The 23,053-nt window shown below is 36.4% G+C and overlaps 2 protein-coding genes across 8 annotated transcripts in view; one reads left to right on the top strand and one right to left on the bottom strand.

Moving 5' to 3' along the window:
* The window catches only part of HPGDS (hematopoietic prostaglandin D synthase), a 43,925-nt gene extending 27,516 nt beyond the window's left edge, over positions 1-16,409 (top strand). The window contains exon 6 of one of the 2 annotated variants that reach the window (XM_023750432.1): positions 16,113-16,409. In XM_023750432.1, coding sequence (XP_023606200.1) covers positions 16,113-16,214 — 102 coding nt within the window. In that variant the 3' untranslated portion in view covers positions 16,215-16,409. Of the gene's footprint in view, positions 1-796; positions 1,163-16,112 lie in introns of those variants that run through there. The other variant, XM_023750431.1, reaches the window with a different exon arrangement.
* SMARCAD1 (SWI/SNF-related, matrix-associated actin-dependent regulator of chromatin, subfamily a, containing DEAD/H box 1) overlaps positions 6,743-23,053 on the bottom strand; it is an 82,489-nt gene continuing 66,178 nt past the window's right edge. For 3 of the 6 annotated variants that reach the window (XM_006084623.3, XM_023750430.1, XM_023750429.1), the window contains 10 exons: positions 21,519-21,654; positions 20,860-20,997; positions 19,548-19,643; positions 19,333-19,450; positions 18,986-19,107; positions 16,824-17,012; positions 15,580-15,698; positions 14,528-14,710; positions 10,887-10,996; positions 6,743-8,556 (listed from right to left, as the gene is read on the bottom strand). In XM_006084623.3, the coding sequence (XP_006084685.1) occupies positions 8,495-8,556; positions 10,887-10,996; positions 14,528-14,710; positions 15,580-15,698; positions 16,824-17,012; positions 18,986-19,107; positions 19,333-19,450; positions 19,548-19,643; positions 20,860-20,997; positions 21,519-21,654 (1,273 nt within the window). In that variant the 3' untranslated portion in view covers positions 6,743-8,494. Of the gene's footprint in view, positions 8,557-10,886; positions 10,997-14,527; positions 14,711-15,579; positions 15,699-16,823; positions 17,013-17,764; positions 17,779-18,985; positions 19,108-19,332; positions 19,451-19,547; positions 19,644-20,859; positions 20,998-21,518; positions 21,655-23,053 lie in introns of those variants that run through there. The other 3 variants (XM_023750427.1, XR_002828166.1, XM_023750428.1) reach the window with 3 other exon arrangements.

The raw sequence follows: 23,053 nt of genomic DNA, 5'->3' as shown, positions 1-23,053 counted from the left end.
TGGACCTTGAATGCCAGATTCTCGAGTCTCAATTTCATAGAAATGAGCACTGAATTCAGTACAAGATCAAGCAGACGGAGTTTATTGAAAAGAGCTTGTGCACAAGGGATTCGATCAGAAAATGAGAAGTTTTTGTAGATGGCTTACTTTGGCATGGGTGCAGGACTTGGGAATGAGGATGAGGTCAGTCACAAAGTTCATCTGGTGGTGGTTGATCCTGGGGTAGTCATAGGATGTTTTCTTTTTTAAAATACATTTTTACTGATTTCAGAGAGCAAGGGAGAGGGAAAGCTAGAAACATTAATGATGAGGGAGATGCACGTCCCCCTACTGGGGATCAAGCCCGCAACCCGGGCATGTGCCCTGACTGGGAATCAATGTGACCTCCTGGTTCATAGGTCCATGCTCAACCACTGAGCCACACCCACAGGGCCACAGGATGTTTTCTATGGTCAGTGGGCCCATAATAATGCTTGAACAAACATTCTAGTTACCATTTAATTGACAAAACAACTACTTTGCAGAATCTGATGTTAAGAAAGGATGTTATCGTCGAACAATCATTCCTTTAAGGATGTGGTCAGGTTAATTTTAACTACAGAATTTTACTGAAACCAAGAAGTCATAGTCAGGCCTCTAAGATGGAGTTCAGATGTGACCCCTATACTGTCTCACACACATTCCACTTTTGTAATAACAAAAGATTACTTTGAATTAAAAAGAAACTATTTTTTAGATTAAGAAGTTAGTTATGCCTTTTACATTCAAATGGAAATTTTTGTTTCCTTTAAATCAGGTAACTTGGGCAGATTTCTACTGGGAAATTTGCAGCACTACCCTTTTGGTCTTGAAACCTGACTTGTTGGACATCCATCCCAGGCTGGTGGCATTACGGAAGAAAGTCCAAGCCATCCCTGCCATTGCTGACTGGATACAACGAAGGCCCCACACCAGACTCTAGGGGTTCCTGCTGCCTCCAACTTTGTTGTTCGCTCCCATCAGATAAGAAGCTGTCTCCCCTCCCCCACTCCATCAAGACTCCCTTTTGCCATATTGTTTGAAAAGAAAAAAAAAAGAGCATTTAGTTGCCAGTATCCTCCCCCCACCCCCACCCCGAATAGTTACAACTGAGGAAAAATAGTTTAAGGCAGGCCTCGCCTTGCATCAGTTCTGTCATGCATTAATTTTGGCCGCAATAGCTTATTAAATAACATATTCCCCCTGAAAATGGTTTGGACTTCATTTACCATGATAACTGTGAGCAACTGCATAAAGTATAAACCTCGCTGCTAGCTCTTCAGTCCACAAATCTCCATGTAAATAAGATGCACAGCAAGACCATGACCAGTGATGTCACTTCTTTAGGTCTGTTACCAATTGGACCCTGCACATCTGTCTGTTATTCACCCCCAGACAATAAAGTGTGTAGGGGCATCGGCTGCTTGTTTCTCAGTGATAAACCATCTTATAAAAGTGGGTAATTGAAAAAGGGAACTCACTAACAAAAATGAAAATGCAATTAAGAAATGAAAGTGAAACGGAATTTTTGGACTGGAACCCGGAATCTTTGTCCTTGTCCGCCTGAGTCGAAGAATGAATCCAAGGACAGAGGGTAGTATAGCAAAGGTGGAGATTTATTGAAGAACTAGCGGCCCAGTGCATGAATTCATGCACATTGAAAGGAACTGTGGGTCATGAGGCTGCGATGGGCACAGGGGCAGATCTCAGCCCATCCCTTGCGCCCCCACCCGGCCCCTCCCACTGCAGCCCCCGGTCCCCTGTCTGCTGGCAGCCCCACTCCTGTCACCAGTCCCACATGCTGACAGTGTCAGCCCCACTCGCACCAGCTGACAGTGTGGAGCGACTGGGGTTGGCACCAGCAACGGGTGCAAACGGGGCCAGCTCCATCAGTGGGTGCAAGTGGCAACTACTACCTCAATCACCCCTCAGGAGCAGGGGGAGGTGGAGAAGCCCTCAGGGGTGATCAGGACCAGCAGCTGCCACTGGCAAACACTGACAGCGCTGAGCAATGGGACCGTGGTGCATGGGAGCAAAGAATTTTCAGTAACCACCAGAGGCTCTCCCTGATGACAAAGACTGGCACCCTGCCTTGGTCTGGCGCCCCCGCTCACCTGCTCCACCATCCTGTTGCAGCTGACGCCTGCCATGTTCCACGCTCTGCCACCTGCTGCCGACGCCTGCCATATTCCGCACCCACCCCCTGGTGGTCAGTCATAGTGACCGGTTGTTCTGCTGTTTGGTCTATTTGCATATTAGGGTTTTATATAGAGAGACAACTACAGACTCCCTCGTGGGGAAAGGGGAAGAGTCTCTCATTGAGAGGGGGAAAGGGTCCCATCAACTTCCTGTTTCCATGGTTTATAAAGGCTGTAGTTCCTGTGTCCTGACATCCCTTCTGATTGGTCAATATTCCCTTTCCAATGGGTTACTGTAGTGACTCCTGAGGCCCTCCTCCCTCATGGTCTTCCTATTCCTTCTGGGCTTTCTTCCTCCTTTATTTTGTAAATACAGACCTTTCTTGGCTACTTCCAGTTCCCTTGTCTTACAGAAATATATCCGTTGCTGCTTCCTTGTCTTATGTAAATGCAACTATTGCTGCTCCCTTGTCTTATGGAGATGTAACTGCACCTGGCTTCCTTGTGTTAAGGAAATGTACCTTCTCCCCTTCTGTAGCCCTATCTATGTGTGTTTTTTCCATGGACCCCAATTCTAAAAATTCCCTAAACCTGCCTATGTTCACCTTAAATTCCTGTTTCAAAAGGTGATAATGTGGGGTGAAATTCAAACTGAACATAAATGGAAAGAGCTGTGAGAATGTTGACACTAATGCAGTTCAAGAGGCTGATATGCAGCCACAATTTGGTGAAGGCACACTTACCAACATAAATGAGGAAAGTGGCTGTGACAAAGATGATATCCCAGCCTGGCTGGTTTGGCTCAGGGGATAGAGTATCTGCACACAGACTGAAGGGTCACAGGTTCGATTCTGGTTAAGGACATGTACCTCAGTTACAGGCTTGATCCCCGGCCCCAATGGATGTGTCTCTCTCACATGAATGTTTCTCTCTGTCTCTCCTCTTCCCTTCTCTCTAAAAATCAATGGAAAATATATCCTTGGGTGAGAATTCACAACAACAAAAAGATATCCCAGGGGAGGTGAAACTGGTGTAAAACTTCCTATTAAAAGGACAGAGATCAAAAGAATGAGAATACAAGCCACAGACTAGGAGAAAATATTTGCAAGACCTATCTGATAAAGGACAATTATCTAAAATATACCAAGAACTCTTAAAGGTCAACAATAAAATGAATAACCCAATTACAAAATGGACAAAAGACCTGAGCAGACACCTCATCAAAGATATACAGATGACAAATAAGCATATGAAAAGATGCTCAATATCATATATATCTGGGGAATTGCAAACAAAAACGAGGTACCAATACACACCTGTTAGAATGGCAAAAATCCAAAACACTGATAACACCAAATGCTGGCAAGGATGTGGAGCAACAGGAACTTTCATTCACTGCTGATAAGAATGCAAAATGGCATAGAGATTGCTTGGCCATTGCTTACAAAACTAAACATACTCTCACCATATGATCCAGAAATTGCACCCTTTGATATTTACTCAAAAGAGCTGAAAACTTATGTCAACACAAAAACTTGCACATAGATTTTTGTGGCAGCTTTATTGATAATTCCCAAATTTGGAAGCAACCAAGGTGTCCATAAGTAGGTGATTGAATAAATGGTGGCACATCCAAACAAGGGAATATTATCCAGCACCAAGAAAAAATGAGCCATCAAGCCTTTACGGGAGGAAACATAAATGCACATTAGGAAGTGAAAGAAGCCAACCTTTCTGAGCACACCTGTGCCTTTCCCTTCCCACTTTGTCCCTCCAGGCCTGTTACCTTTGCCTCTCTCTCTCTCTAAGCTCCAAGGGCCCTTCTTCTGCCTCTGTCACTTGTTTCCTGAGCCTACACAGCCCAGTTGGCTCATTTCAGCCCAGTTGGCTCATTTCTAAATAAACTTTCTCTTAAAATAAACTTTCTCTTAAAATTTGGGAAAAACAAACAACAAAATAAAATGACTGCATACTATATGATTCCAGCTACTTAATATTCTGGAAAAGGCAAAACTATGAAGACAGTGAAAAGATCAATGGTTTCTAGGGGCTAAGGGTGATGAGGGATGGATAGGTGGGGTACTGAGGATTTTTAGAACAGTAAAACTGTTCTGTATGATACTTTAATAGTGGATTTCTTTGTCAAACCATCAAATGTACAATGCCAAGACTGAACCTTAATATAAACTATGGTCTTTGGGCGATTATGATGTGTCAATGTAGATTCATGTATCGAAACTGATACACCACTGTGGTACTAGGTGTTGATAGTGGGGGAAGCTGTGGCTTTGTTGGGGAAGGGGTATATGGTAACTGTATTTTCTGCTCAATTTTGCTCTGAACCTAAAACTCCTCTAAAAAATAGTCTATTGAAGAGAAAAAAGAACAGGGGTATTTTGTGACATTGAAAGGGCAATAACATGTTGAAAGCTGATCCAAATTTAGGATTATGACAATTTACTAAGGTATTAAAATAATGCTTGTAAGTTATAAAAAAAGGTACTGTTCAAACTACACATAAGTATTTATAGAAATAAAACTCAATGTTTCTAATACTTTATAGTATATTGAAATTAGTTTTTTAAAAAAATATTTTATTGATCTTTTACAGAGAGGAAGGGAGAGGGACAGAGAGTTAGAAACATCGATCAGCTGCCTCCTGCACACCCCCTCCTGGGGATGTGCCCGCAACCAAGGTACATGCCCTTGACCGGAACCGAACCCGGGACCCTTCAGTCCGCAGGCCAACTCTCTATCCACTGAGCCAAGCTGGTCAGAGCTGAAATTAGTTTTAGTACTTATTTAATTTGCTTATACATTTAAAACCAATGTTTTTAATGTGTTGACAAAATTTTTTAAACGTCATGAAACCATCACTTTCCCCAATGACTAAGATTTTGCAAATTTCAACTTGCTGTCATTTTTACAGCCCCATACTATCATGGAAAAGCAAGAAGTGTATGCGTAACAAAATTGTTGAAATAGAAGCCTTCCAAAGTACTATATTTAATATGATTGCTCCTAACCCCTTTTAACCATGTACTATCGGAACATAAAATTGGGGTTCAATTTACATGTCACTATTAACATTGGGTTACCTCATTTCAATATGTCAAGTTGTACAGAAACAAACTAATGAAATACATGGTCTTACACTTGAAATACAGGGAAGCAGAAGGAAAATGTAGCTGAGCACCCAGACACAGGGAGAGGGAGAAAGGAATAGCAAAACCTAGCTTAACATACTCTTAAGGGGCTTCTTCCCTCCCAACAATGTCCCATGAAATGGGGGGAATGTTACCAGTAAATGCTTTATACGTTACTAAGGATTACACATAAGAACAAAGTGTTATTTTCTTATAGTCAATGGCTGTTAATAAATGATAATAGGTTATTGGTGAATCTCATTGCAAAGTACTCATGTCATTAAGGCAGTCTAAAGAAAACGTATTTCACAAAAATAAATTTACATAATAGTCTAGATCAGTGGCTGGCAAACTTCGGCTCGCGAGCCACATGTGGCTCTTTGGCCCCTTGAGTGTGTCTCTTCCACAAAATACCACGTGCGGGTGCGCACGTACAGTGCGATTTAAACTTTGTGGCCCATGTGCAGAAGTCGGTATTTTGTGGAAGAGCCACACTCAAGGGGCCAAAGAGCCGCATGTGGCTCTCGAGCCGGTTTGCTGACCACTGGTCTAGATAAGACAGGTAGTAACTTTTCCTCCCTCTTATACATGTTCATTTTCCTGCATGTGATTACATTCTGACAAGCTTTAATAAAAAAAAATTTCATAAAAAACAATGCTTATTTAAAATTATAAAAATTTAAAATATGATCAATCCCATTTGTTTACATAAATCAACTCAAATGTGCAGTTAATTCAAATAAAGGAAGTCACAGCAGGTTTCTTAAGGATGCATTTCATTTCAATCATAGCATCACCTTAACCTTTCAGGTCAATTTTTCGCTAAAGGACAATACATTCCATAATCCCATCCTGTACCCAAAGTAAATGCCTCCTCACTGAGCAAGTGAGAGAATATGAATGATTCAGAGCAGAAATTGAATTGCATATTATAATCAGAAAAAAAAATATTTTAGGAGAGTTAAAAAAATCAATTTAATTTCATGGAACATTTAAGAGTTTCACTTAAGGTCACACAAATAGAAACCAAATCTCTTGATACTCCTATCTAACCACTATACAATAACACCAACAACTGAGAACAATATTAATGTTTCAATATCAGTACCTACTGACTATAGGGGTCAGGAATACAATTGTGAAAACACATAAGGTGTATGTCTTCCATCTTTGTGTGACATACTAAAAAAGGCTGCTTCAGTTGGTCAAGATATTACTCCAACAACCATGACCTCATCTGCTCTCTTTACTAATTAATGGATTATACTTACTTACATCAGCCCAATGAAGGCACTCATGAGAATAGATCCCTAAGTAATAAATTCCAGTTTATTGAGAAACAGACAATATAAAGCACATATGATCTCATTGTGCTCAATATTTTTTAAGGGTAAAGGGAGAAAGGGTTAAAAACTATTGAAAAGGGTGTGAAAATACAACTTAAGATCACAAATATTTTTATTAAGCCTCAGACATAATAAAGCATTACAGGGAGAACCCAACTACATATCATTAAAGATAAAAAATATGGTTTTAACAAAAACAAAAGAAATAGCCTATCAATGAAGATACATTAATACAGAAAAGTTATGAGAAATCTATTGTAATATTTTAAAAGGTAATATTCTTAAAAATTTGACAAAGTAATTTGGGTACTGTGATGCAGGAGGAGACAGTAATATTTGCCGATTCCTTTCAGTCCTCATACTAAAATAAATGGAATATGTTTAATACACCATCAAGATTGGCTAAGTCTACTGAGTCATGAGTTTTCAGAGTCCACAATATCTGAAGAATCACTATCAGAGTTTCATTAGCCTTCTAACTACAGAGGACTATATCACCCTAGCATCTTAGCAAGTCAGGATGCCTGGAAAGTATAATCTCCAATTAACAAATCTTTGATTTATAAATAACTTTATTTATAATGGTATTTACATAATAAAAACAACACATGAAACTCACAAGTTATACAAAGAAACTGATGTGTAATAAAAACAGCAATATAGACTGACAGGCAAAAATTTAAAGAAAGACTTAATAAAGAGTTCAATATCAAGTAGACAACTTTACTTCTTCTAAGTTTCACTTTGTCACCCACACTGAATTGGAATTGAATAATGGCTCTCTCTTCAGGAGGTCCTGTACTGGAATTTCTGGAACCTGGTAAATCATATTTTGATAAGCATGTAAAGTTAATGACCTATTTCCATGCAGTACCTAATGCTTCCTTAACATGAAGTCACATTCAGTCTGCTTTGAAGTGAAATAGTCTGTTAATCTGTTCTGCCAGGCTAGAAAAAATGTCACCAACATTTTGCTGATGTGTGATGTGGCAGAATAACTACTATTTAGAGAGTAAAGAGAACTGGAGCAGAAATGACTGGGCAACAGTTTCAAGAGAAGCAAAAGCCAGGAGAGGGAAATCAATGAAAACATGCACAGGAATGGGCAGAGTAATATACGCACATTTAACGCAGTTGGGAAATGAACAGAAGTAATTAATTATTCCATGGAGCAAGATAGGGCTTCTTTAGATACTATTCACTGGAAAACAACTTAGTGCCTAGCCAAACATATTTGTTTTAACAGAAGTAGTTGGGAGGACCTGGGGGTGCCAGTATATGGAATGCCACCTTTAAATTCAGGTTGAGTTCTAGTTGACAGTGGTGAACATCTGCTTCAAATAGCAATAAAATGAAAGCTATATAATCTATACAGCTGTATTCTTTAAACCTAACGTAATAAAAAAGAATTTCAAATGAGACAAGCAAAATCGAGACATAAGCATTGTCAAATAAGGCACATGTAAAAATCTACACACATTATCCAGTGAAAGACAATATATATATATTTGGAGGTAGAAATAATTACAAAAATACTGACATTTCTAAAGCATTAGCATATTTGTTACAAACAATCACCAACTAATCCCCATTCAGAAAACTGTTTTGTAAAATGATTATTCAACATCTTTAGGACTACATATTTGTGGCTTTTATTGAAACTTTATATGTGAGCTTCGGGAGAATTCAGTTAGTGGCAAAAAAGTTGTCCATACTATGAGAAATGTAATATGGAAATTATAAAAAGTTACAAATGTTCATAAACCCCATGGTCATCATAATGTAAATGTCCTTGAGTGCACCAAGTTGATATTTCCTCATCAATCATGAATTCACAATTCTTATTTCACAAGCCCATTGACGTTTTAAGTAACGTGGCTATATCTGCTGGCATGCTCCCTTCGTCTCCTGCAGGTTAGAAAGTGGCATTAAGAGTTTAATAAAAATACTTTTTAATATTTTATAAAATATATTCATTCTCTCCAATTTTCGCTACTCCGGTGAATTTCCCCATTTGCTTCAGTGTCATTTCCTGTTAAAAATCTTTCCAAATCTGTCTGGCTGGTGTGGCTCAGTGATTGAGTGTCTACCCATAAATCAGGTCACAGTTAGATTCCAGGTCAGGGCACATCATCGATATTTCCATCTCTCTCTCCCTCTCCCTCTCTTATCCTCTCTCTGAAATCAATAAAAACGTATTTAAAAATAAATTTTAAAAATCTTTTCAAATCCCTCTGTACATTAGAGCTACTTCCTCTGTGCTCATGCTCCTATTGACAGTATGGCATCAGCAGGCTATGTTGCTGATGTGATATAGATATATAAGGATACATATAGTTGGATCACATCCTATTCAACTCCACATAGTATTTATTCCTCAAGTTTGCTAAAGTGAGAACATTTATATAATGAACTGAATATGAAAACAAAAATAAAGCTCCCAAATCCCAACCAAACAAGAAATCGTATCATCTACATCCTTAATTTTAGTCCAAAGATACAATTACTAACTTGGGCTTAATCAGACACATCAAAACAAAATTTGAACACACCATAACAGTGAGGATTAAAGTGCCCACTGTAAACTACCATTTCCCAATGTTTGTCCCATGTTTCAAATAAATGGGACTGCAGCATCTGAACATTTATCCAGGAATTAATCAGGATTTTCTAACGTATGAAAACACCTGTGTCAAGGTAGCATAGGATCTAGTCATTCTTCATTATTTCCATTAATCACTCAGATTGTTTTTAGATGAAGTATTTGTTTATAATAACAACGGTACAGCTGGTAATTCATAAATATTTATACACTTGTAGCTATGAATAATTTTATAAATTAGAAATGGCTAACATGTAGCAAAACTAATCACTTCTCTCTCTCTCACCCCCCACCCCAAGTTATAATCTAAAATTATGAGAGTACTTTTATCTACTCTTCTTTCAATAAAAATCATATGCACAGGAACACAAACTATTGCATTAAACCCTCAGGAAATTCACTGACATCTCTGCCTCCAAATTCATCCACAGATTTAAAGATAGTCTATTTTGTGAGTGCGTGCCAAAACCAGCAAAATCTGACTCAAAATTCTTCTGCATGCCAATCCTAATTTTTTGAGAACATGTTACGCCTACTTGATACCTCTTATGGTGTATGTATGTGAAGAACCTTGAAGAAACAATAAAATTCATTCGAGCGACAAAAACACAGTAGATGATGATGAAAAATACATTTATTTTTTAATGTATACATGTACACTGATAGTCCGACAGAAAACTTTATAACTATATATATAGATTAACAGGGTTTTTTTTGGTTATTGATTCATTGTTATTTTAAACAAATTTTAGCAAATAGACCATATGTTAGGAAAAAAAACCACTAGTAATTTCACCATCATAAATATTACATATTTACAACTATATTCTACAAATTTAAATCCAAGAGTCACTGCTCACAATGTTTGGTGAATGATTAGCACTTGAGCACACCCCATCGAATCTCACCAGGTAATTGATTTTGTTGAGATGTGGCCTGACTTTCTGTAGCAGTTTTTTTTATTTTTTATTTTTTTTAATTGATTTCAGAGAGGAAGGGAGAGGGAAGTGAGTGATGGGGTGGGAGGCTTTTGTTTGCCTTTTATATATTTTGAATTTTGTATCTTTTCATATATGTGTATCTTTTCATGTATATGTTTTTAAATTTTTAAACTTACAAAACTAAAAATTATTCTTTTCATAAAGGTGGAATTTGAGGGGTTTTTTCCTAAAGCCAATTACTTTCATCTGAAATTATTAAATTTTTGAAAAAATGCATTTGATTATACTCAGTGCAATAAATATTTGCTAGTCAAATATTAAGGTAAATAAGCTAGTATTATACCATCAATTTTAAATCTTTTGATCCATAACTATTATGCAGTAAGTAAATCATGATATTATAGATAAAATTATAGATCCAATTTTAATTTATTTCTGGAATGTTTTGGTGTCAGAGATAAGGGATGGAATAGACAGAATTTTCCAAAATCAAAGTGTTTATTTACATCAATTCTGGCAAAATTATCTTAGTTATTGTTGTAATTTTGAAATGAGTATGTTTCTTTTCTCCTATGCCATCCCTAAACTGTATGCCAGTTAAGGACCCAGACGATCTTAGTTACCCTTTGGTATTGCTAATTTGTTATATTTCCATATGAATAAATAGCTGAAGTTTCTGCTTATAAACAACTTACCTTCATCTACTGTGGTCATATCTTGCTCTAGTTTCAATTTCTGTTGGTTAATTTTTAACATGGATTCTTCAATCGTCCCTTGGCTTATTAATTTTATAACTAGTACTTCTCTAAAAAATAAAAGAGATGTCCACTGGTTACTAAATATAAAATGTTTAGATACATATGAACTATATAAATCATCTTAGAGTTCTATAAGAATATTTTAAAAATTGTATAACAAATATATACATAAATTTGAATTTCTTTATTCAAACTACTTGAAATTGACATTTTCTGAGCATGTCACTTTTAAACATCCTTTCCTACTAATCCAAGAGAAACGAGAAAGATATTTGTACTTTAAAAAGTATTGGGTTTACAACACAGTTCTGGGTTCACATAGTAATACCATTTTAAAAAGGAACATGAGTTAATTATTAGGTCCTAAGAAATAATTCAGTATAAAAAGAGATTGTACAAAGATTACATGGGAAGTTTGAGTCCCACAATAGGTACTGATACCTATTTGGTTTATAAATGAATATATCAATGTCTTGGAAATACTGTCAAATACTCCACAAAGAAAACATTGTCTGCTGTTTACATGTGAAAGTAGAGTTGAAGTGTAGGTATTGTTTCACCTCTATATGGTTCTGTGACCAATGTCAAAATTAACCATCATCTAAAATATCGAGAACTCAAAGAATCTATTTCCTAAAGAGTAATTGGGTAGCAAAAGTATGTATATTATCAAGTCTAACTGGCTCTTAAATGGTCTAACAAGCAAGTCCTTTTAATTATTAATCATTTCAAAGGCACTGGACCATTGATAATACCACCTTTTCATTAGCTACAGAACTATTTGGGTTGGGGTGGAAAGTTATTTTGTTTTAAAAACTAGAAATTGAATAGGTTACACAGTGAAGTTTATATTCAACACTGCTGGTATAAAATACATCAGCAGCCATGCTTTGATAAAAAATATAAAAAATAAGTCAGGACAGCTGACAGACTATATTGTCATAGTCCATACACAATAAACTTGCATTTGATTAAAAAATAAATTTCAGCCGAAACCGGTTTGGCTCAGTGGATAGAGCGTCGGCCTGCGGACTGAAAGGTCCCGGGTTCGATTCCGGTCAAGGGCATGTACCTGGGTTGCGGACACATCCCCAGTAGGAGGTGTGCAGGAGGCAGCTGATCGATGTTTCTCTCTCATCGATGTTTCTAGCTCTCTATCTCTCTCCCTTCCTCTCTGTGAAAAAATCAATAAAATATATTTTAAAAAAAAATAAATTTCAGAGAAACGAAGATGGCGGCATAGGTAAACACCTGAAATTGCTGCCTCGCACAACCACTTCAAAATTACAACTAAAAGACAAAACAGACATCATACAGAACCACAGTAAGGCTGGCTGAGTGGAAATTCTACAACTAGAAGGAAAGAGAAAAGCAAACTGAGACTCAGAGGAGGTGCGGAAGTAAAGTGCAGAGGTACGGAGGCGCACGTGGAAAGGGGTGGCAACGGAGGACGCCGGTGTCTTTTTCAATCGGGAGGGAGTCACAAGCTCCCGACGGACCTGAACTCCAGTTCCGGGCGAGTCTCTGGGGACCCAGACTCACACGGGGAGAAACTGGACTGTCTGGCATCAGGCGGAACTCGAGGGCAGCTTTCTCTCAGAGGTGCTTGCAGCGATTACCGGGACACTGAGAGGGGACACTGAGACCCGAGGGGCCTCTTAGGGCAGGGCTGAGGATCAGCCATAGCTGTTTGCTCCACCCTGTTGATTCCCTAGACCCCGCCCCACCCAAGCTGCTAGCAGAGGTCTTTGCATATGAATGGGCTGGCCCTTTGAGATCTAAAATTACCTAACAAACTGCAGCTGGGTCAGAGAGACCCAGAACTTCCAAAAGAAGGCCCAAGGCCCCACAGCAGCTTGCATTGCTTCACAGCTGGGCCTCATCTGGGCACCTCCAAATCCCAAACAAGGAAGAGGAATCTGCAGATCTCTCCGTAGCTCCAGATGGGTAGCCTCAGGCAGAGGCTAAATTAGCACCTCCTTAGAGATCCAAGAGCCCATGTACCCAGTGGTCACATTGGGACCATCCAGATTACAACTCCTCAGATCCATAAGGGCCACACTCAGGGGGCAGGCTCAGTGAGCACCAAAGCCCCACTGAAGCAAGTCTTGCCCCAGAAGGGTGTCTTCAGCACAGAAGTTCTCCCACTGTAGAGACAGCTGATTCTCACAGCCAATTGGCCTGGAGGTCAATTCCTCCCAGTGATACCAACAACAATCAAGGCTTAACTACAACAAGACTGTGCACAAAGCCCACAAAGGGGTGCACTAAGAGTGTCCACCTCAGGTAATTGGGGAGGCTGAGCCACTGGGCCCTATAGGACACCTACCACACAAAGCCACTCTATCAACACAGGGAAGTAGCCAAAATGCGGAGACAAAGAAACAGATCACAAATGACAGAAATGGAGGAAAGCAAACTACAGGATATAGAGTTCAAAACCACGGTTATAAGGTTTTTCAAGAATTTTCTAGAAACAGCCGATAAATTTAGTGAGACCCTCGAGGATATGAAAAAGGACCAACTAGAAATTAAGCATACACTGACTGAAATAAAGAATAATACATGGAGATCCAACAGCAGACTAGAGGATCACAAGAATCAAGTCAAAGATTTGAAATACCAAGAAGCAAAAAACAACCAACCAGAAAAGCAAAAAGAAAAAAGAATCCCAAAATATCAAGATAGTGTAAGGAGCTCTGGGACAACTTCAAGTGAACCAACATCCGAATTATAGGGGTGCCAGAAGAAGAGAGAGAGCAAGATATTGAAAACCTAGTTGAAGAAATAATGACAGAAAACTTCCCCTACCTGGTGAAAGAAATAGACTTACAAGTCCAGGAAGCACAGAGAACCCCAAACAAAAGGAATCCAAAGAGGACCACACCAAGACACATCATAATTAAAATGCCAAGGGCAAAAGACAAAGAGAGAATCTTAAAAGCAGCAAGAGAAAAAAAGTCAGTTACCTACACGGGAGTACCCATACTACTGTCAGCTGATTTCTCAAAAGAAACTATGCAGGCCAGAAGGGAGTGGCAAGAAATATTCAAAATGATGAATAGCAAGAACCTACAACCAAGATTACTTTACCCAGCAAAGCTATCATTCAGAATTGAAGGTCAGATAAAGAGCTTCACTGATAAGAAAAAGCTAAAGGAGTTCATCACCACCAAAACAGTATTATATGAAATGCTTAAAGGTATTCTTTAAAAAGAGGAAGAAGAAGAAAAGGTAAAGATAAAAATTATGAACAACAAATACATATCTATCAACAAGTGAATCTAAAAATCAAGTGAATAAAAAATCTGATGAACAGAGTAAACTGGTGAATATAATAGAATCAGGGGCATAGAAAGGGAGTGGACTGACAATTCTCGGGTGGGTAAGGGGTGTGGGGGGTGTGGGAAGAGTCTGGACAAAAATCGTACACCTATGGATGAGGGCAGTGGGAGGGTAAGGGCAGAGGTGTGGTGAGAACTGGGTGGAGGGGAGCTATGGGGGAAAAAAGAGGAACAACTGTAATAATCTGTACAATAACGATTTTAAAAAAATAAATTTCAACTGAAAACACTTACTTAGTCTGGCCTACCCTATGGCATCTATCTTCTGCTTGTTTATCATTGTAAGGGTTACAGTCAATATCGTGAAGTATAACAACATTTGCTGAAGTCAGGTTTATTCCTAAGCCACCAGCTTTCGTTGACAGCAGAAATACAAAGATATCCATATCGGTATTATACTCATCAATTAAATGAATCCTGTAGGATAAATATATTAGGTTACATCTCACTAAAAGGTATATAATTAAAATGAAAACAATCACATCACATGAAAAATAAACTTGAAGATAAAAATGTATGCTTTTTGTATTATAGCTACGTTACCTGCAGCTATATTATTGAAAGAGCTCCCCAATTCATCAACTTCTTTTCTATACCATTTATCTCTACTAATTCTTACTTAATTCATCTATTCAGAATTGATTAATTCCTGAAGGACTATTTTGTCCTTTGTTTAATGGTTCTGGCTTCTCTAAATTCTATATGGATTTTCAATCTTTAATCTTCTCCAAAGTCTGTCAACTGCTACTAGAATACAATATAAGTATGAACTGAATCTCAAGATCAAGTGGTATTGGTGTAATCTCTTTATCATGACTTCCCTCACTGTAGTGCAGGGGGAAAAAATTCACTCTGGCTGATAAAAAATAAATCAAGATATAATGTAGTTAAACACTCTAAAAAAACATTCCTTTTTTCAAGATAACCATTTTTAACCTTTGGGAATTAAAACATAACTTACTCAATTTCTCTTAAAATATGAAAGGCCAAGATTTTAGAACAATCTCGGTTTATAGATAAGGTGCTTTAGACTCTGAATGATTTTTAAAGAGAAACACACTACTAAGTATACAATTATAGAACTGTTTCAAAATATGCAATTCAGACCAAAAAAATAAAAAAAAAAGAAGTTCCTCATCTTCAGGTAATGACTAGAAGTAACCACACATAAGACTCAAAGCAATAGAATTCTATCAAGTGCTCTAGACATTTAAAATGCAAACATTTAATCGAATTTGAGGGTAAGGTGGATAGAAATTTTTGAAACTAAAGTAAAGTATACCAACCTTTCAGAAATCTGAGTCTTTCCATCTAATCTGAGGTACCTATGCTGATGATGTTTTAAAAGAGCCTCTAAAATATCCAGCATCATGGTAAATTGGCTAAATAATACAACTCTATCACCCTGTGAAAATACATATATGTATTAAATACATGGGAAGAAAAATTATAAATATCTAATGTTCAACTGCTTCTTTAATAAAAATAAAGTAATCATAACTAAGGTAAAATTCTTATTTTGGATTGTATATAAATTAACTTAATTTCTAAACTTAAGAACTAAATTCAATTTTCAGTTTTGATTTGTAAGGTCAGTAAATGGGAATAGCTACAAAGTACTGTTTGGGTTGTGTTCTTACTAATGTAAGCTATTTCCCATATAAACTGCAGTGTTACTTAACCTTTAACATAGTATCTTCAAAATATTAATTTTGAAGCAATCATAGAGATAGAGTGTTACCTATGAAATAATGATAAGATTCTTTTTTAAAAAACACCAATATAGATAGGTTCTAATTAACTTCTATTTTTCTTTCAGAGGTTCGACAGAGGAATAGTAATCAGGAAAATATACTCCCATATACAGTGGAAATCCCTTATCTGCGGGAAATACATTTCGAGATCCATGGTAGATGCCTGAAACCACGGATAGTACCAAACCCTACATATACTGGATTTTTTCCCCTCTACATACATACTTTTTCACTTAAAGGAAGCACTTTACAGCTTGTCTTCAGCATATCCAAATTACTAGCATCACTACTCTTGTACTTTGGGCCATTAATAAATAAAATTAGGGTTACTTGAATACAAGCATTGTTACACAGCCGATCTGATAACCGACTACAGATCTGATAACTGAGAGAACTACCGAGTGACTAATGGGCTAGTGTACATAGTGTAAATCTGCTGGCATATACTGATTCATGTCCAGGTGAGACAGCACAAGATCTCATCACAAAACTTAGAACAGTGTGCAGTTTAAAACTTACGAATTGTTTATTTCTGGGATTTTCCATTTAATATTTTTGGATCATGTTTGGATTTTGGTGACTAAAACCACAGAAAGCAAAAGGGCAGATAAGGGGGGAACTACTGTATCTTCCCCAAATGCTCAAAACACTAGTTCCTAAAAGAATGCAGAACAGACAACGGCTAAAACTTTAAGAAAGTCAAATCATGCCAGAATTGTCTTAAGAAGTTTAACTAATTGGGAAAACACAAAAGAAGTAGCATTCTTCTTTAATACCTTCTCTTTTAGTTCCGACAAAATTCGTGCCAAAACTTGGAATTTTCCAGAATCTAAAATCAAGTCCATGTCTAACTGGAAGTTATTAATGTGCCGATATTGTTTACAAAGAACATGTAACTCAAAGTCTGTCATAACTTCCATATCTTCAAAGATCAGGTCAGGGTTAGCTTCACAATGTGTAGGTTCCTCAAAGCAAAACAAACAATACACATACTTCAAAATTAAGATAATTTATATGATCAATACAATCTAATAAATTGTTCACATCTGATAAAACATCTAAATCATAGAAATTTTAGGACAACATATGTAAGAAAGAAAACTAATATTTTTTAGGTACAATAAAGGGGGAAAGTTCTTACTATTTTAGAATTAGCATAATGAAATATTTATAGATGAAATAAGATCTAGAATTTATTTCAAAATAATCTTGGGGAAGGGACTAGATGAAACAAGAGGAGTGTTACCCTTGTGCACTGTTGGTGGGACTGCATAGTGGTTTAAATAACCATTCGTTTAAATGATCACAATAACACTATGAACAACAATATGGAGAAGTATCAAAAACTAAAAATAGATCTATCATACAACTCAGTAATTCCACTTCTGGCACTTATCCGAAGAAAACAAAAACACTAATTTGAAAAGATATATGCATTCCCATGTTGAGTGCATTATCATTTACAACAGCTAAGATATGGAAGCAACCTAAGTGTCCATAGATAGATGGATAAAGAAGATGTGATATATAAGTACAATGAATATTACAGAGAAATAAAAAAGTATGAAATCTTGCCATTTGCAACAACAGGGTATTATGCTAAGTGAAATAAATCAGACAAAGATAAATAACATATGGTATTACTTATATGTAGAATGTAAAAAAAAATACAAAAGAAAACACATGAACAAACAAGAACAGATTCATAAAAACTGACCAAATGCTGGTTGCCTGAGGGGAAGGGAAAGGGAGACGGGTGAAAAAAAATGAAGGGGAATATAGTCAGTAATGATGTGGTAAGTTTGTGGTAGCAGATGATGAACAGTATTAGTGAGTGATCACATTGTAAGGTATAAAAATGTTGAATCCCTATACTGTACATCTCAAATTAATATAACATTGTATAGCAACTACACTTAAATAGATAAAAAATAAACAAAGAGTAGTGTCATTCCAGATAACAATCGCAGAAAATGTGTGAAGATTATATGGGCAGAGGATTTCATTATACAATTCTCTCTACTTTTACATGTTTGAAATTTCCCATAGTAAATTTAAAATAATAGTAAGAAAAAAAAATCAAAACAAATAGCTGCTGCCCAGCCGGCATGGCTCAGAGGTTGAGTATTGACCTATGAACCAGGAGGTCAGGGTTTGATACCAGGAGATCAGAGATCGATTCCCAGTCAGGGCCTATACACAGGTTGCAGGCTCAATGCCCACTGTGGGGTGTTCAGGAGGCAGCCAATCACTGATTCTCTCTCATTGTTGATGTTTCTATCTCTCTCTCCCTCTCCTTCTCTGAAATCAATAAAAAATATATTTAAAAAAAAAAAAAAAAAAGCAAATGGCTTCTTTTAACAGAAGAAATATGGGTAGGTGCTAAAGAATGAGGTAAAAATAAAGAGTAATGGCTAAAACAAGGGATAAAATGAAAAAAATAGAGAAAAATGACTCACTACCCAGGCCATAAAATCTGAGAAATCTTTTGGAAAAAAAAAAAAAAGTATATTATGAAGTCTAGATCAAGAATTGGCAAACTTTTTCTGCAAATGGCCAGACAGTAAATATTTTAGACTCTGTAGGCTAAATGATCTGTTTGGTCAACATTCAACTCTGCCCTTTTATTGAGAAAGCAGTCACAGACAATGCCAAAACAAAAGGCTGGCTGTGGCTGTTAGAATAAAACTTTATTTATAAAAACAGACTACCATATTTGTCCCTCCAGAGGTAGTTGGCTGATTCCTGGTCAGTCCTTCTTGGCTCTTATGTCTCTCAAATTATCTTGAACTTTGTCTTAAAACATATTTGTTTTTCCTAAATGTGGTTAAGTTAATATGCTTATTAGGGTCAATGGTCTCATTTTTAGCCTAACAATTGACCCTCGTGTTTAACAGTGGTAAGAAAGCTTAGTGTTAGCGTAAGATGGGACCTTTACCTTCAGCATCAGCTGGGACATTTCCTTGAGCTTTTCAGCTGTGTAATATTGGCGATGTAATAGAGGATGATTGGCCATTTTTCTCAACTGCATCATGACATTGCACATTTCTGTGTTTTTTTCTGTGATCCAAAGAGACAGATTTTTAAAAAATACAAAAAACAAACAAAAACAAGCCGACAGCTGTTTGTTGAAATATATCTCAATGCAAACAAAGAGCTAAAATTATTTCTTCATATTAAAACTAACTTAAAAAAATGAGTGGAGCCCACTATAATATGACTAAACAAAATGCTGCCCCAGTACAAGATCATTTTTCACGTAAAATTGTGAAAATCAGATTATACCCAAGTTATTGATAGACTTTTTCAATTTGCTGAAAAGACCCAGGTAGAGTTGCTCCTGTTTCTCCGACATGGGACACAACTCAATCTGGTCCTTCTTGGGGGGCAGCTGCTTGAGAACCTGAGTGAGGAAACCAGTTTAAGTAAAACAATCAGATAAAGACGAACACAGACATTTAAAAAACAATCATAATAAAAAATATGCAGATAAGAGTTACCTCATCTTTTACTCTTCTGAGAATAAATGGTTTTATAATTTGTTTTGCGTGTGCTATTCTCTCCTTTTCATATATACTTTGCTCATCTGCTGATTTCTAAATAAAATAAGAACATATGCTTTTAGAAATTATATTCATTTAAATGAGCACAATAACAATATTACACAACATGAAAATTTGAGTTGTTTTGCATAGAAACTCCATTTATTCTAGATGGAACTTCACATTTGTATTCTGGGCTATAATCTACTTAAAGCTCCATATGTATTTTGAGATTTCATGACATGTAAATTGTGTATGATGCTGAACTATACTAGGTTAGGTTTCAGAAGTCATTAGCTTATGAGTTGTTACTGATTACCTAGAGAACTAGAGGACGTAATGAAAAAGTGTGTGTGTGTGTGTGTGTGTGAGAGAGAGAGAGAGAGAGAGAGAGAGAGAGCGCGCGAAAGGGGGTGGGAAAAGGTGAGATGAAGGGTATGAGAGAGAGGTAAAAAACTTGTATTTATTTGTGGAAAACGGCCCTAAAAGAAAACTAGTACAGGTGATGTGAATCATGTGCTCTAAAAAATGGGCATAGTTATTAGTCAAAACTGGTTAATTTTGGAGAATTAAAGAAGTGGAATTTTATTCTAAAATGTAAAGGTATCATCAAGTGAGAAAATATTCATTAGTGAGAGTTAAAAAGGCAGTTAATTGCAGCAGAGGACTATCACAGAAAATGCTTGCAAAATATGTATAACAGGAGAATCAAGAATCTATGTTAACATTGCTATATGGAAGAATTTAGGAGTTTTTGAAGACTATATTGTGCTTTTTCTAAACAATCAGGAGAAAATTAACAAGATTTTCATCTAAACGGATTTCTTTATTGTAACTTTTAGAAACTATTACTTTTGTATTTATGAACTTTTATTTCAAAAGTATGTCCCAGGATAGGAATTTTCAACCTTTGCCTAGTTCTACAGTTCACCTATTAAAAAAAAAATGCTAATTTTCCTGACCAATTTTAATAAAGAAAAAGCAACGATCAAAACTTTTCCCAAATATTATATATCAGAGACTTCCACCAATTTAAAATTGTTATTCTTCAGAAAATTAGCATGTTAAAAACCAAAACTTTTAGACACAGATTACAGAAGTCACCAATTCATTTCTCATTGTGTTTTGGCTGATTTCTCGACTCATCCAAGGATAGGAATATCGACTACTTAAATTTCAACATGAAAACAACAAAAAAGACAAAATAGAAGAATGACCCAGGTAAAACACAAAGTAACATATTTGGGAGAAAATATGAATTTATGCTTACTGTCTTAGAAGAAAACATTCTTCGTATTTCACTTGTGCTACTACTAAACATGTGTGGCATAACAAAATTCAACAGCGACATGAGTTCTAATAGATTATTCTGTACAGGTGTGCCTGTGAGCAGCAAACGGTTATTTGCCTGTGAATGAAGGTAATTAAGATTAGTTGGTTTTTTAAATTAGAGAAACATCCTTCTTTGTCTACCCTCCGCAGTGTGGTGGTGGTGATTAATACCATTATTAATAATGTAACATTCTGTAATGAAAGGTTAGTAATTTTAAAAAAATTATCATCTATTGTATCTTAAGGCAGAATGTGTAAAACTAATGGTTTCACTTTTTAAATAGGTAACTTGCATCCTTAGATCACTTTATGAGGTAATGAAAATAGGTTATATTTAATATTCAGAGTTTATCACACAAGACAGAGGTGGTAAATTGAGGCTCATGAGCTATGAATGGTTTTTACAATTTTAAAGGGTTGTAAAAAACAGCAAAAAAGCAAGTGACAGAGGCTAAATAGTCCACAAAGTATTAAATATTTCCTATTTGGCCCTTTACAGAAAAAGTTTCCTGACCCCTGATATAAACTACTACTTACATTAAAATACATAATATGAAATGTTATCAAAATTGGAAAAATTCACAAACACTCTCTTACATTAATTGTCATAAGGTGCTGGTAGCGAATAGAGCCCATATTCTTCAGCATATGGCCCTCATCAAAAATTGCGTAATTAAGTTTTAATCGTCGAAAGAGACCACGGTCATCAGAACTGCTGATTGCACAATTATACCTGTCACCAAAAGAAAAAAAGAATCTCTAGGGTTATGCCTTTATGAGCCACTAGTAAGATTTATTGCTTTGTAAAATTATTTTTATTTATACACTTTTAATCACTGGTATCTAAAAGATACTACTAATTGGTGCTCAAATAAATATTAATGTAATGTAATTTATCTAGTAATTACTGATGTACATGTAACCAAGTTTAAAAATGGTCCAGCCAGTGTGGCTCAGTGATTTGAGCGTCGACCTATGGACCAGGAGGTCGACTTTCGATTCCTGTTCAGGGCACATGCCTGGGTTGCGGGCACAATCCCCAGTGGAGGGCGTGCAGAAGGCAGCCTATCAATGATTCCCTCTCATCATTGAAGTTCCTATCTTTCTCTCCCTCTCTGAAATTAGTAACCAAATCCTATCTAACAATAGACAAACATGGTAATTGACCATACCTTTGCTACACCTCCCATGGGCTAATCAACATATGCAAATTAACCGCCAACAAAGATGGCAGCTAATTTGCATATACTGGCTGGGAGCTAAGACTGAAGACACCGTAGAAGGAAGGCAAGCAACGGAGCTGAGGTAGCGGAGATGGGCAGGAGAGAAGCGGCAGAGAAGGGTGGGGTAGCAGGGGCAGAGACGGGAGCGAAGCCCTATTTTTGCAGGAATCTTCCTGCAACGGGCTTCTAGTATATATATATATGTATATGTATATATGTGTGTGTGTGTGTGTGTGTGTATTGCTTCTATAGGTAGCTAAAAGAATATTTAAATGTTATACTGTAATCAGACAACTTCAACATACCTAGGAAGAAGCCAATTTTGGTAATGTATATGTAATCTGCACTTGTTGTACACTTCACTTCATGAACTGTTATATTTTTAAAAGCAGCAGAAAAAAGGACATTAAGCTAAGATATTTCTGTTAAGAACATACTACTATAAAAATCAATGAAATATATTTAAAAAAAAAAAAAAAAAAGAAGTACAAGACTATATAAACAATTTTTTGAATGAATTATTTTAATCATGGCCTCCTTTATAGTTAATATGCTTAAGATAACCTATTTAGTAAATGAGCATTAAATTTTCTGCTAGATATTTATGTCAATTAGCTAGTAATGATTAACTTATTCGGTTATATGTTCCATCCTTATTTCTAACTCAAATTTTTCACTGAGATTACATTGTATTTACTATTAATACTTGCAAGATAGAAATACCATAAATTATCTTGGTGGAATATCTTAAATGTTACTTTATTATTTTTTAAAGAAATGCTTTTTATTTTTAAAATTTTATTTAAGTATAGTTGATATACAATATTATATTAGTTTCAGGTGTACAATACTTTTATATCTTACAATGTGATTACCTGCTAATTTTAGTAATCATCTGTCACCATACAA

This window comes from Myotis lucifugus, unplaced genomic scaffold (assembly GCF_000147115.1).
Source record: "Myotis lucifugus unplaced genomic scaffold, Myoluc2.0 scaffold_12, whole genome shotgun sequence".
NCBI classification, from domain to species: domain Eukaryota; kingdom Metazoa; phylum Chordata; class Mammalia; order Chiroptera; family Vespertilionidae; genus Myotis; species Myotis lucifugus.
The sequence above is the reverse complement of the archived record's forward strand: the minus strand, read 5'-3'. Positions and strand labels throughout refer to the sequence as shown.